A 21,123-nucleotide genomic window follows, 5' to 3' on the forward strand; every position below is an offset into this window, starting at 1 on the left:
TGGGGAAATTCACAGCTAAATCCTGTGTGAGGTTCCAACAATTTGGTTACATAAGAATGGGAACTGGGAAATCTGATTAGATGGAAATTTACGAGAGGGGAAAGGAAAGGAAGAAAGACGGGAGGGAGGGAGAGAGGGAGGGAGGAAGGAAGAAAGGAAGGAAGGAAGAAAGGAAGGGAGGGAGGGAACATTCGGTTGTTTCGTCCACAGTCTCAAAACAAGGTCCCCTTACTTCAGAAGGCCCAACCAGGAGAGAAGCACCAGCAGAGACGCCCATGCTCCTGAGGTCCTTGATCTAGGTCTCCAGTCCCCAGCAGGGCACCACATTTTGAGAAAGAAAAGGCAACAAGCCAGAGAGAACCAGGAGAGGGATACCAGCTTAGATCAGGATTCGGCCACCCAGACACTGAGTGATGATGACCATCAGAAACCGGAGGGAAGAGAGCTTGGCTGGGGCACGAGGGCCGGCCAATAGCTCCCTCCCAAGGTGGGTTTCCAGGGCTCAGGAAGAAGGAAAAGACTCAGATCGTCATTCGTGAAGCACAACCAGCGAGACCGGCCGGCGCTTCTCATGGGCACCTCTCATTCTCCACCTCTAGAACCTCCTAACCGTTAGGACAGCCCTTATTACCTGGACAAACAGTAGCACCTGCTTGGTCAGATATGTGCTAGATCCTTTACTTTGCCACACACTTTATTTTTTTTAAAAATATATATATATATTAGGGCCAACTGTGTTTATTCTTAGTAGTGGACTGCAGATGATTATTTTGTATTGGAGAGCTAATATATTTATCCTGATTTAGTTTAGTAAATATTTCTTATTGATCTTTTTACAGAGAGGAAGGGAGAGGGATAGAGAGTCAGTAACATCCATGGGAGAGAAACATCAATCAGCTACCTCCTGCATACCCCTCACTGGGGATGTGCCCACAACTAAGGTACATGCCCTTGACGGGAATCGAACCGGGGACCCTTGAGTCCGCAGGCCAAACCCGCCAGAGGACAATTCTCACTTTAAAGGAAGGCTAAGTAACTTGCAAACAGCTTAAGAGGAGACAAGAGCCAGACTAGAAGTGGACGGATTCCCAGGGGGCTGCGCCCTCTCTCCCCTGCCCTGCGGGGATGCCAGTGCGGAGTGGGAGCAGTAAAGCAGGCAGTTCTTACACTTTCTGGAGACGCTCATGACCATGGTACTCACCTATCTGAGTGTGTTGCAAGCAATAGCCATCCCCCCTCTCATCCCCCCCAAAAAAATATGCACCAAATTTCGGGAACTCTGGAACTTCAAGCGCCCTGGAGACTGGACCCCATTCGATGCTCTCCCTTGCGGCTCCGGGTCTGGAGCGCAGGGTGGGAGCTGCGGGCGGGCTGAGCCCGCGGAGGCGGCGGAGGGGGCGCAGGGGGCGGTGCCGGAGGACCGTCGGGCGGGGCGCCGCCGGCAGGGGGCGCTGGCGGGGGCTCCGGGCGGAGACAATCGCCGGAGCGGCCGCCGCAGCCAGAGCGGGAGCCCGAGCCGCGCCGGGCCGGGGCTGCGCGGGGCCGGCCGAGCGGGGCCGGCGGGAGCCATGGGCCGCTAGGGCCGGGCCGAGCCCCGCGATGCCGCCGCCGAGCGGCCCCGGCGTCCTCGCGCGGCTGCTCCCGCTGCTGGGGCTGCTGCTCGGCGGCGCCTCCCGGGCGCCCGGCAAGTCGCCGCCGGAGCCCCCCAGCCCGCAGGGTGAGTCCGGCCGGGGGGGCGCGATCGCCGCCGCCGCCGCCCCCGCCCCCGGCCCGCCGGGCCCCTCTGGGCGGCGCTCGCGGATCGGGCCGCGCGCTCCCGGTTTGGGTGGGTGGAGGCGCCCCGGGCCCGGAGCCTGCGGGGGAGCCCCTCCGGGAGGGGGTCTCCGGGAGACACAATGGGGCGGACGGGTCCCCGGCTCCGCGCCGCCGCCCACCTCCTGCCTGTTTTCCTCCCTCCGGTCGGCGAGGCGCCGCCGCGGAGCCATTGTCTGCGGAGACACCCGCCCAGGGGCGGGCGGGCTGGGCGGGCGCCCCCGCAGCCCCGCGGCCGCCGCGCTCCGCCCGGCCGGGGTGGGGGCCCGGCCCCGGCTGCCGCCCGGCCTCGCGGGGCTGGGCGCCCGGAGCCGGGGTGGCGGGGCGAGGGGAGGGGAGCGGGTGAGGCTGCGGTGGATGGACTGTTCGAATGGGGTCCTTCGCCTTGGAGCCTGACAGCCCCCAGCCGGCCCCCCAGGTTTGGGTTTTTGGGGTGCACCAAAGCAACGCTGCTCATCGCGGGAAAGAGAAGGGGCTGGAGTTGGGGGGCCCTGGGAAAAGGGGTGCATTGTGGTTCCCAGCTCAAAGCGCATGGCAGGGCTGTGGCGGCGGCGCCTGCTGAGCTGGCTGCTGGCTGTGGGCAGGGCCGGCTGGGAGGGCAGGTGCCTGGGTCCCCGGCCACTCCGGTCCCCAGTCCGCCCCCAGGTCACCCCCTCCTCATCTCACCCCCTCCCCATCTCACCCCCTCCCCATCTCACCCCCTCCCCATCTACCCCCTCCTCATCCACGCCCTCCCCATCTCAACCCCTCTTCATCCCACCCCCTCCCCATCTACCCCCTCCTCATCTCACCCCCTCTTCATCCCACCCCCTCCCCATCTCACCCCCTCCCCATCCACGCCCTCCCCATCTCAACCCCCTCTTCATCCCACCCCCTCCCCATCTCACCCCCTCCCCATCCCACCTCCCCATCCCAGCGGAGGAGACCCCTCCCCCCCCCCCCACCCCCGCCCCGCGTCTCTCCGGGCCCAGGTGGGTGTGAGGTGGGGGTGGGGTCGGCTTCTGCCGCGGGAAAGGGGGGGAGAGCTAGCGGGTTGCTTCCTCCCTAGCGTGGGCTCTCAGGGTGCCCCACCCACTCCAGCCCTGCACCCCCATCCAGCCTCCTGCCCGCACCCCACCAGCTACTGCTCCCCCCCCCCCCCCCCCCCCCCCCGCCTCGGGCCCATCCCCGCCGAACCTGACCGGGCTCTGGGCTCCTCACAGGAAGGGCCGGGCGGGGGCCTCCGAGAGGGAAGTGGGTCCGGACGAAGGGAGGGGTCGGATTTCCTCCGGGAAGGAGGCCGGGCGGGAGAAGCGGATGCCGTGTGGAACGTCAGGCCTCCGGCCTCAGTCTTCCCGGGAGAGAAGAGCTCGGATGGCTGGGAATGGGCCCTGGGTCCTCAGACAGCGGTTCTCAGCCTGCACCCCGGGGAGGGGCCAGGGGGCTGTCTGGCATGGAGCCAGGATCAGGACCCGCCCAGAATGCTGTCTGCAGGCCCAGGTGAGGGTAGGGGGAAGGAAGTGGACACCTACCCCCTCACCCCCAGTTTGTTCTGGAACCTTCTTCAGGCCTCACCTCCCCACCCCTGTTTTGTTCCCCGGCTCGCTCCCCTTTTCTTGAACCCAAGGCACTCCGTCACCGTAGTCCCTAATCCTGGGTCCCTTTTCCCAGCTGCTCTGTCCAGCTGCTCCCGGCCTGGGGAGCGGGGAGGGAACGGCCAGGCCCTCCAGCTTCTCAGAATTCCTGCTGGGCGGTGGAGGGGAGACTGCCAGCTCCCGGGACCAGAAAGGAAAGGTCCAGCCTGTGCACACCCCGCAGAACGGGGCTTTGGCCCGGAGCGGGCAGGGCGGGGGGTTCAGAACAGCTGGATGGGATGCCGGGGGCAGGCGCGGCCCTGGGCCGGGCGGGAAGCCTGGGGTGAGACACCTGTCACCGCTGAGTATTTATTGTAGCTCCGCCCGGGGGGCCCCCTGACCCTCAGCCGCCTCCACATCTCCTAGCTCTGCCCTTTGGATCAGGACTCCCCTCGTTTTGTGTCCAGCACCCAACCCCCTCCCACCTGCCTCCTGGGGCTCAGACTTGAGTCTCTGTGCCTTTCCAGGCCTGACCCCCCCTTTCGTTATTAGCATCAAGGCAGGGGTGAGGCATGCTTTTTTATATATCTATATCTATATATCTATATCTATAAATCTATGTCTATAGATTTATAGATATAGATATAGATATATAATTGATTTTCCAGAGGGATAGAGAGCTAGAAACGTAGATGAGAGAGAAACATCTACCAGCTGCCTGCTGCACACCCCCCACCAGGGATGTGCCTGCAACCGATGTACATGCCCTTGACCGGAATCGAACCTGGGACCTTTCAGTCCGCAGGCCGACCCTCTATCCACTGAGCCACACCGGTTTTGGCAAGGCATCCTCTTGAGCAGGGGGCCGCACTGAGTGAGAAGGGGTCGATGGTGCCCTGGATCAGAGAGGCTGCCTGGGAAATCCCTGAGAGCAGATCTGGGCCTGGTCCCTCCCTCCCCCATCACCCCACCTGAGGTCAGGGCGCCTGCGGGGCCGTGCCAGCTGGACCTGCCGCGGGCCAGGGGCAGAGCGGGCTGGACAGCGAAGGACTCGGACTTCTCTCCCCGGCCCCTCCGTGCCAGCGTCCCTGGGGCCTGGGTCTCTCCTCCCCTCCCCCAGCCTCTTTCCCTCGCCAGGGCCCCAGCTCCCTGCCCATCCTCCGGGAGGAATGGAGGCGTTGCCGTGGTGGCCGGCTTGGCTGACCAGCTGGGAGGGGGCCAGCAGTGCACTGAGGAGGAGGGGTCAGGAGACACTTGTCGGGGTTTCGGTTGGAGTGAGTCCCTAAGTCTGAAGAGAAACAGGTTTGTGCACAGGGTCCTAGGAGGTGGATGAACGGTGGGAATGAGCCATTCCCCGGAGTCCCCTTCTCAGTTTCTTCCTAAGAACCCCAACTCTGGCCCAGCACCCCATCCTCCCCTCCGGACGGCTGAGTCCTGAGCTCTCTCCTGTCCGCGTGCAGCCTCTGGCCCTCCGCTTATTCATTCTTTCTCAGCCTCCTTCCCTCCCTTCTCCCTGAGGCCAGCCCCAGAGGGTCCGGTGGTTAAGAATTTAGGTCTAGCCGAAACCGGTTTGGCTCAGTGGATAGAGCGTTGGCTTGGGGACTGAAGGGTCCCAGGTTCGATTCCGGTCAAGGGCATGTACCTTGGTTGCGGGCACATCCCCAGTAGGGGGTGTGCAAGAGGCAGCTGATCGATGACTCTCTCTCATCGATGTTTCTAACTCTCTATCTCTCTCCCTTCCTCTCTGTACAAAATTAATAAAATATATTAAAAAAAAAAAAAAAAAAAGAATTTAGGTCTAGCCGAAACCAGTTTGGCTCAGTGGATAGAGCGTCGGTCTGCGGACTGGGGGGGTCCCAGGTTCGATTCCGGTCAGGGGCATGTGCATTGGTTGCGGGCACATCCCCGGTGGGGGGTGGTGCGGGAGGCAGCTGGTCTATGTGTCTCTCTCATCGATGTTTCTGGCTCTCTGTCCCTCTCCCTTCCTCTCTGGAAAATCAATAAAATATATTAAAAAGAATTTAGGTCTAGAAGTCAATGCCCAGGTTTGTAGTACAAATATATGAATTCTTTGAGCCTCAGTTTCTTTATCTGCAAAATGGGCTAACAGCATGTCTTATCAATACATCATGGACTGGGAGATGCACCGTTATGTCACGTCCCAGTAGGAAAGGGGAAAAAACGCTGCCAGTTATAACTGTGGCAGAACCAACCACAGGCACAGTCTGAATTCAGAAACGTTAAGTGTGGGTAAGTGCGTGTGGTAGACTAGACTGGATGAAATGGTGCCAGCTGCCTCACAGGCCGATGTGGCGTGTGAGGGCTCTGTAAACGCTAGCTTTTATAATGTCTTATCTAGCGCCCCCCCTCTGGCCTTGAGGCTCCCCCGGTTCTGTCTTCCTCCCTTCCCCCTCCTCACTCCTCGCTCACCCGCCCGCAGAGATCCTGATCAAGGTGCAGGTGTACGTGAGCGGGGAGCTGGTGCCCCTGGCCCAGGCCTCGGTGGACGTGTTCGGGAACCGCGTGCTGCTGGCCGCCGGCACCACGGACGCCGAGGGCGTGGCCACCCTGCCCCTCAGCTACCGCCTGGGCACCTGGGTGCTGGTCACCGCTGCCCGCCCCGGCTTCCTCACCAACTCCGTGCCCTGGCGCGTGGACAAGCTGCCCTGTGAGTGCGGGGCAGGGGGAGGGGGACAGCAGCTGACCCCATCCACCCCTTCCCAAAATAGCCCTTGGGGGCGGAGGGGGTAGGCTTTCCAGCAGCTGCTGCCCGGCCCCGGGGGCGAGGAGGGGGCTGAGGGAGGAGGGAGTCGCTGGGACGCGGGGGGAGGGAGGTCCCTGCCTGGGAGTGGGCAGGGCCTCTCCCCGGAGCTCACAGCCCCCCTCCCGCAGTGTACGCGTCCGTCAGCCTCTACCTGCTCCCCGAGCGGCCGGCCACCCTCATCCTCTATGAGGACCTGGTGCACATCCTCTTGGGCTCTCCTGGTAAGGCTCCCTCCTCCCTCCTCCCTCCTCCCTCCTCCCTCTTCCCTCCCTCCCTCCCTCCCTCCCAACTCCTCCTCCTGCCCCCGGCCCTGAGCACAGAGAGCTCTGCCCTTCCAGTCTCGCTGGGTGCCCCTGGGCAAGTCCCTTAGCCTCTGGCCCTCAGTGTGCTCATCTCTAAGACGTGGACATGGATAGTACCAGCACCTTCAAATCGAGGTAAAGACTGAGTGTTATCGAGCACGTAAAAAGCAGCACAGGCGGCCAGTACATGTTCCTCGTGGTTTCTGTTCTCCCTCTCCTCCTGCCGGTAGCATGCCCACGCCCTGCCACCTGTATCTCAGCGGGTCACCGGGTCCTTGTTGTGCACCTACTGGGTGCAGGGCCGCGTTAGAAGACATGAGAGGGTCATGCCAGGGCACTGAGCGCCGATGGAGGGCGAGGCCTGGAGCAGTCGGCCGGGGCCCCGGTGCACCTACGAGCTTTCAGTCTCGTTCGGCTGGGACTGACCGCAGCTCCGAGGCTGGTCGGGGCCCTGTGTCTGGTGCTGGGGGTCCAGGGGAAGGTTACCCCTGACAGTGGCAGAGCAGGTGGGACGCTGGGAGCAGAGGGTGGCTGCGTTCAGTACGGAGAACAGCCCAGCCGGTGAGCACTGCGGGTGGGAGCACTGAGTGCGGGGAGCTGCGGGACTGAACGGACTTGGGAGTTGAAGGCGGAGGAAAGGACCTTCCGCTCCAGCCCTTCACGGAGAGGAGGGCCTGGGGGACCTTCCCGGTGCAGGGGCAGGAGGAGATGCTCTGGCCCGGCAGAAGGGAGAGGGACGGGGGTTGAGCACTGACGGAGGAGCCAGGGACTCATGGTTGGATTCCCCGTCAGGGCATATGCCCGGGTTGGATCCCTGGTCTGGAGCGTGCAGGAGGCAGCCGTCAGCGACTCTCTCTCATCGTTGATGTTTCTCTCTCGTCCTCTTTCAAAAAGGAAGGGGATGCTCCGGTCTGGCTATGCAGAGGGGCACCCAGTGCGGGCCAGTTGATGAAGCCCGGCAGAGAGGAGTCTCCGTCTAGTCAGAACTAGGGAGCCACACTGGGTTTTGGAGGGAGAGAAGCCCTCCTCCATTATATCCTTATCCCCCAAATTACTCATTGGCTCATCATCATTTCTCTGATCCTGAATCAGAGGCTTCTAAAATTCCTTTGGAGGTTTCTTTTTATTTTATTTTTTAAATATATTTTATTGATTTTTCACAGAGAGGAAGAGAGAGGGATAAAGAGTTAGAAACATCTATGAGAGAGAATCATCAACCAGCTGCCTCTTGCACACCCCCTACTGGGGATGTGCCCACAACCAAGGTACATGCCCTTGACCGGAATCGAACCCGGGACCTTTCAATCCGCAGGCCGACGCTCTATCCACTGAGCCAAACTGGTCCCGGCTTATTGATTTTTTACAGAGAGGGATAGAGAGTTAGAAACATCTATGAGAGAGAATCATCAACCAGCTGCCTCTTGCACACCCCCTACTGGGGATGTGCCCACAACCAAGGTACATGCCCTTGACCAGAATTGAACCTGGGACCTTTCAGTCCACAGGCCGACGCTCTATCCACTGAGCCAAACCAGTCCCGGCTGGAGGTTTCTTTTTAAAAACGTATTTCTTTTATTGACTTCAGAGAGGAAGAGAGAGAGAAACGTCAACGATGAGAAAGAATCTTTGATCAGCTGCCTCCTACATGCCCCACACTGGGGACCAAGCCCGCAACCGGGGCACCTGCCCTAACTGGGAACCAAACCATGACCTCCTGGTTCATAGGGTCAACATTCAACCACTGAGCCACACTGGCCGGGCGGGAAGTTCCTAAAATGCCAAAGGAGCCCAGCCGGTGTGGTTGAGGTCACAGTTTGATTCCTGGTCAAGGCACATGCCCTAGTTGGGGGGCTCTATCCCAGTAGGGGGCGTGCAGGAGACAGCTGATCAATGTTGATATTTCTCATGGAAGTTTTTCATTGATGCTTCTATCCCTCTCCCTTCCTCTTTCTAAAAATCAATAAAAACGTTTAAAAAATCAAAATAAAACGCCAAAGGAACCCTTTATTGCTTCCTAGCTTAAAGCCTCCCACAGCTCCCACTGCTTCAGTATAAAGCCTAGTCTCTTTCACATCCTGACCACGCCCACTGGGACCTGGCCCGCCCCTGTTCACCCCCCCCCCCACTCCAGTCACCTGGAGGCCCCTGACCAACGTGCCCCTTAGAGCCAGGGTCTTCCTCCTGGCAGTCCTGGAAGCTCCGTCTCATCCTGCAGGGTGCCCCGGGGCCTTCGGAGCTGGGCGGCGAACTCCGCTTGCGCCCTGCCCCCCGTTATTGTAATCGTGGGCAGGGCAGGACAGTGGTGACAGGATGTGTCCTGGCACCGAGCTCCGTGGGCTCCAGGATTGTGACCTGAGCAAGTTACTGACCTTTTCCCGTCTCCATTTCTGCCTATAAAATAGGGTCGATGGTAAAGGTACCTATGTCAGGGGCTGTTGTGCGAATGACAGGGGTTTTTTGTGTGTTTTTAAAAAATATATTTTATTGATTTTTTACAGAGAGGAAGAGAGAGGGATAGAGAGTTAGAAACATAGATGAGAGAGAATCATCAATCAGCTGCCTCTTGCACAACCAAGGTTTATGCCCTTGACCGGAATCGAACCTGAGACCTTTTAGTCTGCCGGCCGACACTATCCACTGAGCCAAACCAGTTTTGGCTAATGACAGGGGTTTTAATGTAGATATTAACCTGCTTAGAACAGTACCCAGCATATCAAAGCTTAATAAAAGTTACTATTACCTTATTGTATCAGAATTTTGTTTCACATCCTCTCCACCCCAAGGCAGGCGGACAACACACAGAGCCTAAGCTGTCTAATGCAGTAGCTACTAGCCACATGTAGCTATTTAAATTTAAATGAATTAAAAATTTGTTAAACTTTATTTTTTTAAAAAATATATTTTATTGATTTTTTACAGAGAGGAAGGGAGAGGGATAGAGAGCTAGAAACATCGATGAGAGAGAAACATCGACCAGCCACCTCCTGCACACCCCCTACCGGAAAATGTGCCCGCAACCAATGTACATGCCCTTGACCGGAATTGAACCTGGGACCCTTTAGTCCGCAGGCCGACGCTCTACCACTGAGCCAAACCGGCTTCGGCTAAACTTTTTTAAATGAAAAATAAATCCAGTTCCTGAGTCACACTCTACACTGGCCTCATTTCCGGTGCTTAGTAGCCATGTGTCTGGGCACTGTCGTGGGCACCACGGATGTGGAGATGTCCATCCACCACAGCCAAAGTGGGCACCCTGACAGACCGCACCTCACTGGACTGTGAACTTGAAGGCAGGGAATAGTGACTTGTATCTCATTCATTTTTGTATCCCCGGCACTTAACACGGCGCCTGCCACACTGTAGACAGCAGTTGTTTGAGGACCTGAACCTCATCACTTTCTAGGCTAACAAGAGGCCTGATGTGCGAAATGCACCGAGGGGCTCGGCCCTCGCAGCCCCAGCTTCGTCTGGAAGGACGTCCAGAAGGTTGTTCGGCTGTCTGGTCTAATTAGCATATTATTATAGCATATATATGCTTTTATTATAGACTAGAGGCCTTGGTGCATGAAAATCCATGCACTGGAGAGGGGATCCTTCAGCCCAGCCTGCCCCCTCACAGTCCAGGAGCCCTCAGGGGTGGAAGGCGACCCAGCGATCAGGGGAAGACAGTGCTCCCATCACACCTCTGCTGCTGCCACTGCCGGCAGCGCAAGCCTCGGGCAGCCCTGGCGGCTGGGCAGCTGCCATCTGAGGCTTGCCTGTACCTCAGGTAGGCCCTGAGCAGCTGAGGAGACTGGAATATTCCCAAGGCAGGCACATGGAGCGGCCAGACCTGCTTGGGGCTGAGGGACTGGGCACCACCATTTTGTGGCTGTGGGCACTGCCATCTTTGAGGGTGTGACAACAATTAGCATATCCCCTCCTTCTTGACTGCTATCTTTGTGAGGGCATGATGGTCAATTAGCATATTCCCTCTTCATTAGATAAGGAAACTGGTTCAGAGAGCAACTTGCTGCAGGTCACACAGCCAGGACTAGGGCTCCGGTCCACATCCCTTCCAAATTCTCATTCTAGGACTGCCCAGTCTTCTCCCAAGTCCCCACCCTCCCTCCCTGGCCTCCCGAGCGGCCTGACCCACTGTCTTCCCCTCTCCTCAGACACCTGCTTTCTGCTCTGGTGTCCGGGCAGCCTTGTCCCTGGCCAGGCCACTGCAGCCCCTCCTCTCTCCACCAGGCGCCCGCTCCCAGCCCTGGGTGCAGTTCCACCGGCGGGCTGCCCGCCTGCCCGTCAGCGCCACCTACAGCCAGCTCTGGGCCTCGCTCACCCCCGCCAGCACCCAGCAGGAGATGCGGGCCTTCCCTGCCTTCCTGGGCACCGAGGCCTCCGGCTCAGGTACGCTGGCTGCCTGGCGTCGAGGGGGTGTCCCCGCCTTGAGGGCTTGTCCCTCAGCTCCGCGTCCCCTTCCCCAGGCAACGGCTCCTGGCTGGAGCTGATGCCCCTGGCTGCGGTGAGCGTGCACCTGCTGACCGGCAACGGGACGGAAGTGCCCCTCTCGGGCCCCATTCACCTGTCTCTGCCCGTGCCCTCCGAGCCCCGCGCCCTCGCCGCGGGCACCAGCATCCCGGCCTGGCGGTTTGACCCCAAGAGTGGTGAGTGCCTCGGGGAGTTGCGGGGGGCCGGGGTCTGGGGACAGAGACTCAGAGGGGAGGACATTGACTCTGACGCAACCCCCCCCCTCTCCCAGGGCTGTGGGTGCGGAACGGCACTGGCGTGATCCGGAAGGAGGGCCGGCAGCTCTACTGGACCTTTGTCTCCCCGCAGCTGGGGTACTGGGCGGCTGCCATGGCCGCCCCCACGACTGGTGAGAGTGTGGCGGGGGGGCCAGGGGGCAGCGGGCGAAGGGGAGGCTGGGGGAGCGGATCCCTCCTGAAAGGCAGGAAGGGCATCCGCACCGGGAGCGCTAAGCCCTCGCCTGGCACAGGCCTGGTCACCATCACAACAGGCATCCAGGACATCGGCACCTACCACACCATCTTCCTGCTCACCATCCTGGCAGCCCTGGCCCTGCTGGTGCTCATCCTGCTGTGTCTGCTCATCTACTATTGCCGGTGAGCGAGACCCAGCCCCCTTCCCTCCTCCCGTCCCGACGGAGGCCTGCCCTTGTGTGGGTGCTCAGGCCTCTGAAATGCATCAGAGCACAGCCTGCCGAAACCGGTTTGACTCAGTGGATAGAGCGTAGGACTGCGGACCGAAGGGTCCCAGGTTCGATTCCGGTCAAGGGCATGTACCTTGGTTGCGGGCACATCCCTGGTGGGGGGGGTGTGGGAGGCAGCTGGTCAATGTTTCTCTCTCATGCATGTTTCTAGCTCTCTATCCCTCTTCCTTCCTCTCTGTAAAAAAATCAATAAGATATATTTTTAAAAAAGAAAGCACAGCCTGATCTTCAGAGCACTGACTGGAAAGCAGGGCGCGCGCACAGGCAGAGACCGAAAGGCTGGTGGCCTGAGAGAAGTGGGAGAGGAGGCAGGAGCTGGGGGGCAGGCCCCAGAGACACCCAGCCCAGCTCTCACCCCCATGGGACCCCGGGCTCGGACCTCCTCCCTGGTGCTCATGCATCTCCTACCGCGCAGGCAGGCAGGGTACCCGGAAGGAACCCAAATGGGCACAGCTGCTAGATGGGCCTCCCGCAGACATACAAGCTCCTTCACAAGCTTATGGGTGTTTTAGTCCCAGGCATTGTCTCCATCCTTCCAGCTATTTCAACCCCTCCTCTTTTAAAAAAAAAAATATATATATATTTTATTGATTTTTTACAGAGAGGAAGAGAGAGGGATAGAGTTAGAAACATCGATGAGAGAGAAACATCCATCAGCTGCCTCTTGCACACCCCCTGCTGGGGATGTGCCCTCAACCAAGGCACATGCCCTTGACCGGAATCGAACCCGGGACCTTTCAGTCCGCAGGCGGATGCTCTATCCACTGAGCCAAACCGGTTTTGGCATCAACCCCTCCTCTTGCCGCTGTGGGTAGGGAGCTGCTCTGGCGGGACCCTTTCCTGAGGACCCGTCTGCCTTCTCTGCAGGAGGCGCTGCCTAAAGCCCAGGCAGCAGCACCGCAAGCTGCAGCTGTCTGGGCCCTCCGAGGGCAGCAAGCGAGACCAGGCCACCTCCATGTCCCAGCTCCATCTCATCTGCGGGGGGCCCCTGGAGCCCACCCCTCCGGGGGACCCCGAGGCGCCTCCCCCGGGTCCCCTGCACTCCGCCTTCTCCAGCTCCCGCGACCTGGCCGGCTCCCGGGACGACTTCTTCCGCGCCAAGCCGCGCTCCGTCTGCCGTCCGGCCGCCGCCGAGCCCGCAGGCGCCCGCGGGGGCGAGGGCGCGGGGCCGAAGGGCGGCCGCTCCGCGGAGGGCGCGGGCGGGCTGGAGCCGGGCCTGGAGGAGTACCGGCGGGGGCCCCCGGGGGCCGCGGCCTTCCTGCCGGAGCCGCCCTCGCCGCCGCCGCCCTTCGAGCACTACCTGGGCCACAAGGGGGCGGCCGAGAGCAAGGCGCCCGACTTCCTGCTGTCGCAGTCCGCGGACCAGCTGGCGCGGCCGCCGCTCGGCCAGGCGGGGCAGCTCATCTTCTGCGGCTCCATCGACCACCTCAAGGACAGCGTCTACCGCAACGTCATGCCCACCCTGGTCATCCCCGCGCACTACGTGCGCCTGGGCGGCGAGGCGGGGGCCGCGGGGGCGGGCGACGAGCCCCTCGCCCCCGAGGGCGCGGCCCCCGGCCCGGCGCGCCCCTTCCCGCAGCCCGACTCGCAGCGCCCGCTGATGCCGGGCCACGCGGGCGCGGGGGGCGAGGGCGGCGGCGGCGTAGGCGGCGGCGAGGGCTGGGCCGGCGGGCGCTCGGCGCCGGTCAGCGGCTCGGTCACCATCCCGGTGCTGTTCAACGAGTCCACCATGGCGCAGCTCAACGGGGAGCTGCAGGCGCTGACGGAGAAGAAGCTGCTGGAGCTGGGCGTGAAGCCGCACCCGCGCGCCTGGTTCGTGTCCCTCGACGGGCGCTCCAACTCGCAGGTGCGCCACTCCTACATCGACCTGCAGGCGGGCGGCGGCCGCAGCACCGACGCCAGCCTGGACTCGGGCGTCGACGTGCACGAGGCGCGGCCCGCGCGCCGCCGGCCCCCGCGCGACGAGCGGGAGCGGGAGCGGGAGCGCGCCCCGGCCGCCGCGCCGCCGCCGCCGCCCGCGCCCCCGCGCCTGGCGCTCAGCGAGGACACGGAGCCCAGCAGCAGCGAGAGCCGCACGGGGCTCTGCTCCCCGGAGGACAACTCGCTGACCCCGCTGCTGGACGAGGTGGCGGCGCCCGAGGGCCGGGCGGCCACGGTGCCCCGCGGCCGGGGCCGCAGCCGCGGGGACAGCTCCCGCAGCAGCGCCAGCGAGCTGCGCCGCGACTCGCTCACCAGCCCCGAGGACGAGCTGGGCGCCGAGGCGGGCGACGAGGCCGGCGACAAGAAGAGCCCGTGGCAGCGGCGCGAGGAGCGGCCGCTGATGGTGTTCAACGTCAAGTAGCGCCGCCGCCGCCGCCGCCGCCCCTGATCCGGCCCCGCCCGCGGGTTTGGCGCTGCCCGGCCCGCCGGGCTCGTCCCCGGGGTGCGCACCCCGAGCTGCGGGGCGCCCGCTCTTAGCGCTGGCTGGGCGGGGGAAGGCGCCGAGGCCGCGGAGCTGTCTGTGGTATGTGCTGGGTAATGATGGATGGCCTGGGGGGACCCCATGTCTGTCTCCGCGAAGGGAAGGCGGTGGGAGGGGTCCAGGCCCCCGTTGGGAGGCGCTGGGGAGGAGGGCGGGGAGGGGGGCGAGCAGTGCCTGTATAAACGTGGCTGTACATAGAAAGTTCTATTGTGAGGCAGCAGGAGGGGCGGCCAGGCCTGAGCGCTTGGTAGGAGGGCTGGGAAGGGAGGGGGGGTTCTCTGTGGACCCCTGGGAAGGGAGGGTGGCCGCTTGCTGAGGGGCCCGCCTCGCTGGGCCACCGAGGCCCAGGGCTAGAGGCTGGGAGGCTCTGGGGAACGGGAGGCTGGGACTGGGCCGCTGTGGGCAGCAGCAAATATAAAACTGGTGAGATTGACGCTGTGTGTGTCTGTGGGGTGGAGGGGACGTGGGTGCTGGATGCGGGGACCCTTGGGGATCGAGGGGAGGGCAGGCACGGTGGCCGAATCAGACGCTATTAAGAAAGTGTACAAACTTTATTGAAACACATACACACACACGCACACACATAGACACACACCTGTGGATAGGGAAGAGCACCTGGCCACAGGGTCCGTAGAAACCGGGAGAGAGAATGGCAGCTTGTAACGTGGCGTTGGCCACAGCTCCCCGAGTGACAGGGAAGGCCTTAGATGGGGCCCCCTCAGTGACGGGGACTCCGACGGAGCGTCCAGGAGAACGTGGGGGGGAGAGGTGGCAGGAGGCCTGAGCAGCGGGCTCCCTCTGCGCGGGTCCCGGGGGCGCTGGAGTGTCTGGGGCCCAGTGTCCTCACAGCAGCTCTCGGGCCGGGTCCCTCTGCGGAGCGTCCCAGCGCAGCGTCTCCCTGCGCAGGCACTTGGTGCCCCGGGCCCCGCAGTGGAAGCCAGCGGGGCAGCAGTGACGCTGGTCGGCACAGCAGATGCCCTGGGTGGTCGGGGGCGGGCACGCGGGTTAGAGCGGGACCCGGCCAGGCCCAGACCAGACCCGGGGCGGGCGGGGGCGGCACTGACCTGGCGGTAGGGACAGCAGGCCCAGCTCCCGCGGCTGTCTCGGCAGCAGGTCTGGTTGTCGTGGCAGAAGTGGCCCTGTCCGCACTCCACGTCCCCCACGCCCACAGGGAGGCCCAGGGGCAGGTGGGCCGCGTCCACCGCCTTCTCACAGGTGCGGGCCTTCACGTTGCAGGTGTACCCATTGGGGCAGCAGTGCTGGTGGTCCTCGCAGCACACAGCCTGGGGGGACGGAGGGGCGCTGGGCTGTCTCCTCCGCCCCCAGGGCTCGGCCCCCCTCTCCGGGGGCAGGAGGGCAGGCGGGCGGGCGGACACTCACGTGGGGCAGCCGGCAGCAGGCCCAGCTCTTGCTCAGGCTTTGGCAGCAGGTCTGGCCCACGGGGCAGCTGGTGTGCTTGTCACAGTCCGTGTCATTGCGCTGGGACGAGGAAGCCCGGGAGGCGGGCACCTTCCCCAGGCCCGCCACGATCCGGTCCCCCCTCTGACACTGGCCCCCGGCCAAGCACGTGTAGCCCTGGGGGCAGCAGTGCTGGTGGTCCGAGCAGCAGACGGCCTGGCGAGGGGAGAAAGGGGCGGGGCGAGTGACCCAGGAAGCCATATGCTTCGTGTGGGGTGAAACACTGAGCCCCCCTCCCCTTCTGCCTCTCCGCTCGGCTCTTCCCGCGGGAACGAGATCTCTGGGAGCCAGGCAGAGAGCAGAGGAGCAAGGTCACAGGAGTCTGGCCACAGCCCAGGTCCCCCCCGTGCTACCCCGGTACCCATGCACCTCGGGGGCGGGACAGCAGCCCCACTCTCCAGTCGTGAGTCGGCAGCAGGTGGTGGAGGAGGGGCAGCTGGTGACGTCGTCACAGGGCACATCGCTCCCCGCGGCGCGGGGGCTGGGCGGGCTGAGGCGGGCGGGTGCCCGCTCCAGCCAGGGCAGCGGGCGGCCTGCCTGCTGGCAGGTGCCCTTCTCGGTGTCGCACGTAAACCCGGCCGGGCAGCAGTGCACGTGGTCATCACAGCACACGGCCTGGGGTGGACAGAGCAGGGGCGGTAGGCCCAGGGGCCTAGCTCGCTGCCCCCTCCGCTCAGCCCGGCCCACCCACCACGCCGGGCACCTGGACAAACGGGCAGCAGCCCCAGGCTCCTGTGGGCAGGCGGCAGCAGGTGTAGTCCTCGGGGCAGCTGGTCTCCGTGTCACACTTCACATCCTGCACTGGGAGCCGGGCAAGGAGGATACGTCAGTCAGCCGTGGGGGCCACCCGGAGGTCACCCCCTTTGTGGGCTCCATGGCTGGAACCAGAGGTTGAGGATGGAAGGCCGCCCCTGGCAGGGAGCCTAAGGAGAAGCCCCGTGCGGGAAAGGGGGGCTGTGCCTGCCCTGGCCCCTCCCTGCAGCCACCGGTGCCCGCCCCCATGTCTGCTCCCCGAATGGCCTGGTGGAGCGCTCCCCCGGCTTCTGGTACCTCTGCGAGCCGGCAGCTTGGTGAGGAGGTCCGTGGCATGCTCCTGGGAGAGACACTTGCCCTGGGCCAGGTCGCACACGGTGTCCTGGGGGCAGCAGTGCAGGTGGTCGGAGCAGCAGATGGCCTGGGTGGAGGGAGGCAAGGGTGGGTCTTTGTGGAGCACAAGGAGGTCAGGCCGACAGCTGGCACTACCCCAGTCCCCCACTAGGGGGTGTAGCGTATGTCCTGAGCAGCCAGGCTCCCAGGGACCTGTCAGCCAGCCTCGGACCCCCGGAATCCCTGCCAGGCAGGGGTCCAGGCCGGGGGCGGTGGGCACGGAGCCCGCTGGGGACCGCCCCTCACTCACATTCGGAATTGGGCAGCAGCCGTACTCCCCATTAGGCATCTCGCAGCAGGTGGAGCCGTCAGGGCACTGGGACCGTCCGTCTGGGCACAGGACCCCTGGGAGGGAGGGGAGAGCGGTGTGAGGGGCAGGGCAGCCAGGGGAGAGGGGGGCTTTTCCTCTCCTTCCTCCCAACCCCCCCCCCATCTCTCCACCTGCTGCGTTAGTCCTTCGGGCCGGGACCTTCTTAGCCAGGGGGAGGGAGCCCGTGGCGGTGAGGCAGCGGGTATGGGCCAGGTCGCAGGTGGTACCCCGGGGGCAGCAGTGCACCTTGTCTTCGCAGCAGGTAGCCTGAGAAGAGACGGTCCTGACTCTGTCCTGGCCCCCTCCAGCCCCCCTCCCTCCCTTACCTTCCCAAACCTGTACCTGGGGTATGGGGCAGCACCCCCAGGCGCCGTCAGCCATGATGCAGCACGTGGAGGAGTTGGGGCACTCGAACTGGCTGCCGGGGCACTGGACAGCACCCAAGGGGTTGGCATCTGTGGAGAGGATGAGTGGGATTCCACAGCCTGGACCGGGAGGGTCATGGCCTCCGTCACCCAAGGAGCTGCAGGCACGGGGCCTACATCCCAGCCACAGGGGCTGGGGGGGGGGGGGGGGCTGGCACTAGGGCTCAGGCACTTTTTCTTAAATCCTCACCCAGGGATATGTTTTTACTGATTTTAGAGAGAAGGGTGAGAGAGAAACATCCATCAGTTACCTCCCATACACCCCGGACTGGGGATCGAACCAACAACTTAGCTACGTGCCCTGGCCGGGAATCAAACCTGCAATGTGGGTGTACCACGGGACGACAATCCAACCTACTGAGCCACCCAGCCAGGACCCCAGGCACTCTGAAACCACTCTCCCACAAGCCAGGCCTTGCTTCAGAAATATGGCACCGGACAGGGGCATCCAGTGACTGGGGTGGCATCAAAGCAGCCCCGTTTGGCCTCTCCCCACCCCTGCAATGCCTGGCTCTAGGCCTGGGGGCTCGAGGTCCCTCCCCCTCTCAGCCCCAGTGCTGCCCCTCTATCCAGAGCAGGGGGCGTGCTTAGTACAGACGCCACATGAACGAGGACACGAGAGCAGAAATCAGGGTCACCCAGCCCGCGGGGCTCCTGGGTGCTCCAGCTCTCCACGCTGCCCCTCTGCCTGCCCTCCCCCTCCCCCCTTACTGCACCTGGGCTCCGGAAGCAGGACCGCCCATCCGCACTGCAGTGGAAGCCCCTGGGGCAGCAGTGGCGGCCATCCCCACATGACACGGCCTGTGGGACACAGAGACGCCGGCGCTGACGAGGCCCGTCTACCCGGGGGAAACACAGCACTGAGCCCCTCCATCGAGCTGGGGGCGCCCTCACCTCTGGGAAGGGGCAGCAGCTGGAGGTCCCCAAGACAGTGAGGAGGCAGGAGTAGCCAGGAGAGCAGTGGGCATCCAGCTGGCAGGGCCTGCCCAGGCGCCTGCCGAGCGCTGTGGGCCACCCGTCCTGGAAGAGAGGAGAGGGTAAACCAAAGGACCCGGGTTCGGCCGCGTCCCCCGGCCCACCCCGCAGGACCTTTTGGGAAACCCCGGCTGCCAGCGCTTGCCTGGGCTGAGGCCCTCGCCACGGGGTTGCAGCAGCTGTAGCTGGCTCCTCCTGGGTCCAAGCAGCAGGCCACGGGGCAGCGCTGACCATCTGGACACTGCGTCCCAGCCGCCAGCCCTGACACGAAGGCCACCAAGCTCACCAGGGTCCACATGATCCACCTGCAAAAACACCAAGAGGCATTTGGCAACTAGCTTGGGTCCGCGCCGCCCTTGGTTCTGGAGCCAGTCTCCTCCTAGGCCCGGGCCTGGGACCGCGGAGCCTCCTCCACAGCGCCTCATCCGGGGAGGAAGCAGGATGTGGGGCCTGAGATCCCCCTTCCTACATGGGTCCCGTGTGTGCGTGTCACACATGCCGGGCTGCGTGCACACCCATGAGCATAAATGCTGACGTGAGTGTGAGTGAATCTGTGTCCCCAACGTGTGGCCGACCGTGGGTGAATGTGTGGAAATGTCATGTGAGCGTCCGGAAGGCTTGTGGGTTTTGTGGGTCTGACCTGTGGGTCTGGGCTGCCTCTGGGGTGTGGGGGAGGCATCAGGAGCCACGGGAAGACACACTGGTACAAGGACCGAGTCCCTAAGGGGAAAAGCCAGGGTTTCCCTTCCCCAGCTCGCCCCTCTGCCTGTCTCCCACCTGCACCCTGCCCAGGCCTGTGGTGGCGGAGGGGCTGTCACATGACAACATGGGAAACCACGGGGCTGAGGAACGAGAAAAGGGAAGTGGAATCTGGGCTGCCCTCCCCAGAGGCCAGTCACGGCCGACCATCCCCCCCCACCAGGGGACACACAGGCTGGGTCCGGCCCTGTGTTCACAGGGCCCTCAACTCCACCGGGACCTCCCAGACTCTCCAAACACAGCCTCCCGCCCTGGCCGATATCCTGGGCCGAAACGCAGCTGCACATGCAGAGCCCACCAGAGCCCGCTCTGGGGTCGGCAGGAGGAACCAGCTTTGGCCCAGGGATGGGGCACAGCCTCTCCCTAAACAACTTTCCCCCAAGCTCAGCCAGCCCCACTGGTTCAAGGCCGGGCCCAGAGGCTACCCTGCCTCGAGGGGCAAAGACAGTGTTTGTTGAGCCTCTTGGGAGCCAGTGTAAGCAATCCACATTTTCTTTCTCCTTTGTAACCACTATCCGACCTAGTAATTGTCACCTTTCCTTTCAAAGGAGGAAACCGAGACTCAGAGATGCTACGTAACATGCCCATGTCATATACCAAGTGCTAGAGGTGACAGGCTGTGATGGCTCCGGAGCACACGGGGCCTGGGTTCGTTTCTCCTGGCACCACGCACAGTGCCTGGGATGGAGCACAAACCCCAGGAGGGTAGAGGCCTCGGGTCCAAGCGGAGGAAGGGGACGGAAGCATCTCCTGAGCAGAAGCTGCCAGGATACAGCCCTGGTCCTAGACCTGGAACTGCCACCGCTGATATGAGAGCCTCCGAAGTCGCCTCTCCGCAGCTCCTGGCCGGTCAGGATGAGGGCGACGGTCCTAGACCTCAGCCCCTGGCAGTCTCCCCTCCACACCCACAGCTCCTGGCCAGGGACCTGCCGCTCGCCCCGCCCACTGCTTGGCTTAGGCGTGCCAGCACAGATGTCAGAGTCCTCAGGTCCCTAATGATTTATTTCCCTTCCTGGGTATCCTGAGGTCAGTACAGAGGTATGTGTCTACTGAATACATATGTGTCTACTGAGTACACATGCAAGCACACACACTCAGGACGGGAGATGGGGGAGCTGGGAGCCCGATTCCCCGCTGCTGGGCTTTGAGAGGCGGCCCCTCTCACCCCACCCCATGCACACTGCCAACACGGAGAGGGAGACCCGGAGCCTCCTCCAGCCCCGCTCTGTCGTCTTCCACTAGGTGGCACCCCCCACTCTGAGTGTCAGGAGCACGCGATTCCCAACATTCGAACCAACCCAACAGCGAGGCGCGTGAGCGAGGAAAAAAGTATTGCAGAGGCGGAAGTTAGCTTGTCCCAACCCACAAGAAAGGAAGTAAGAGAGAGCCAGACGTAACCACTGCCAAGTCCTCGGAGAAGGCCAGGGTCTTCAGGCTCCCTGCCAGTCCTCTGCGCCCGGGGCCAGGGAGGGCGCCTCTCCCGTCCCCGGCCGCGGGAGACCGTCTACCTACCTACCTACCACCACCACCGCTGCAACCAGACGGGGGAGGCGGGGCCGGCTCACACACAGAGGGTCCCTGCTTTGGGGAAGGGGCTGCAGCCTGCGGAATGCTTGCAGGTAGAGAAAGAGCGCCCCTGCTAACGGGGGTCACTGCCATTCTGCTTAGATTGCCGCCACCCTTCAACACCCTCCCTGCACCGCAGACCCCAAAGACGACACTCCCAGCGTCTTCTCTTGCCTCCCGAAATAAATTCAAGCCTCCCCCGCCCCCAGCCCTCCCCCACGTCCCTGCGGCCGGGGCCTTGGGAAAGAGCGAGCGAGAGCTCCGCGCTGCGACCTCCTTACCTGCGTCCGGCTCCGCGCTCGCTGGGCACCAGCAACCCCGCAGCTCACCGACCCGGGCCCTGCAGCGCGATGGCCCCGCCCACCTCAGCTCCCATT

At 63.1% G+C, this 21,123-nt stretch overlaps 2 protein-coding genes across 4 annotated transcripts; one reads left to right on the forward strand and one right to left on the reverse strand.

Annotated features, from left to right (window-relative positions):
• The first annotated feature begins 1,452 nt into the window (after positions 1 to 1,452).
• FAM171A2 (family with sequence similarity 171 member A2) lies at positions 1,453 to 14,538 on the forward strand. 2 transcript variants are annotated; one of them, XM_084863445.1, is made up of 8 exons: positions 1,453 to 1,717; positions 5,806 to 6,033; positions 6,258 to 6,350; positions 10,665 to 10,823; positions 10,901 to 11,080; positions 11,176 to 11,292; positions 11,434 to 11,539; positions 12,514 to 14,538. In XM_084863445.1, the coding sequence occupies exons 1-8, from the start codon at positions 1,600 to 1,602 to the stop codon at positions 13,985 to 13,987; spliced, it is 2,475 nt and encodes an 824-aa protein (XP_084719571.1). In that variant the 5' UTR covers positions 1,453 to 1,599; the 3' UTR covers positions 13,988 to 14,538. The 2 variants fall into 2 exon arrangements, with proteins under 2 accessions (XP_084719571.1, XP_084719570.1); XM_084863444.1 differs by having other exon boundaries at positions 1,454 to 1,717; positions 11,413 to 11,539.
• A 101-nt stretch (positions 14,539 to 14,639) lies between these two features.
• GRN (granulin precursor) lies at positions 14,640 to 21,123 on the reverse strand. 2 transcript variants are annotated; one of them, XM_084863490.1, is made up of 13 exons: positions 21,028 to 21,123; positions 18,567 to 18,726; positions 18,341 to 18,466; positions 18,163 to 18,247; positions 17,364 to 17,476; positions 17,153 to 17,288; positions 16,962 to 17,056; positions 16,616 to 16,739; positions 16,269 to 16,366; positions 15,935 to 16,180; positions 15,488 to 15,721; positions 15,172 to 15,390; positions 14,640 to 15,085 (listed from the first exon to the last, which is right to left on the reverse strand). In XM_084863490.1, the coding sequence occupies exons 2-13, from the start codon at positions 18,717 to 18,719 to the stop codon at positions 14,951 to 14,953; spliced, it is 1,764 nt and encodes a 587-aa protein (XP_084719616.1). In that variant the 5' UTR covers positions 18,720 to 18,726; positions 21,028 to 21,123; the 3' UTR covers positions 14,640 to 14,950. The 2 variants fall into 2 exon arrangements, with proteins under 2 accessions (XP_084719616.1, XP_084719615.1); XM_084863489.1 differs by having other exon boundaries at positions 16,962 to 17,288.

The sequence above is a fragment of the Pipistrellus hanaki genome (genome assembly GCF_964339955.1).
Source record: "Pipistrellus hanaki genome assembly, chromosome: 16".
Taxonomy (NCBI): domain Eukaryota; kingdom Metazoa; phylum Chordata; class Mammalia; order Chiroptera; family Vespertilionidae; genus Pipistrellus; species Pipistrellus hanaki.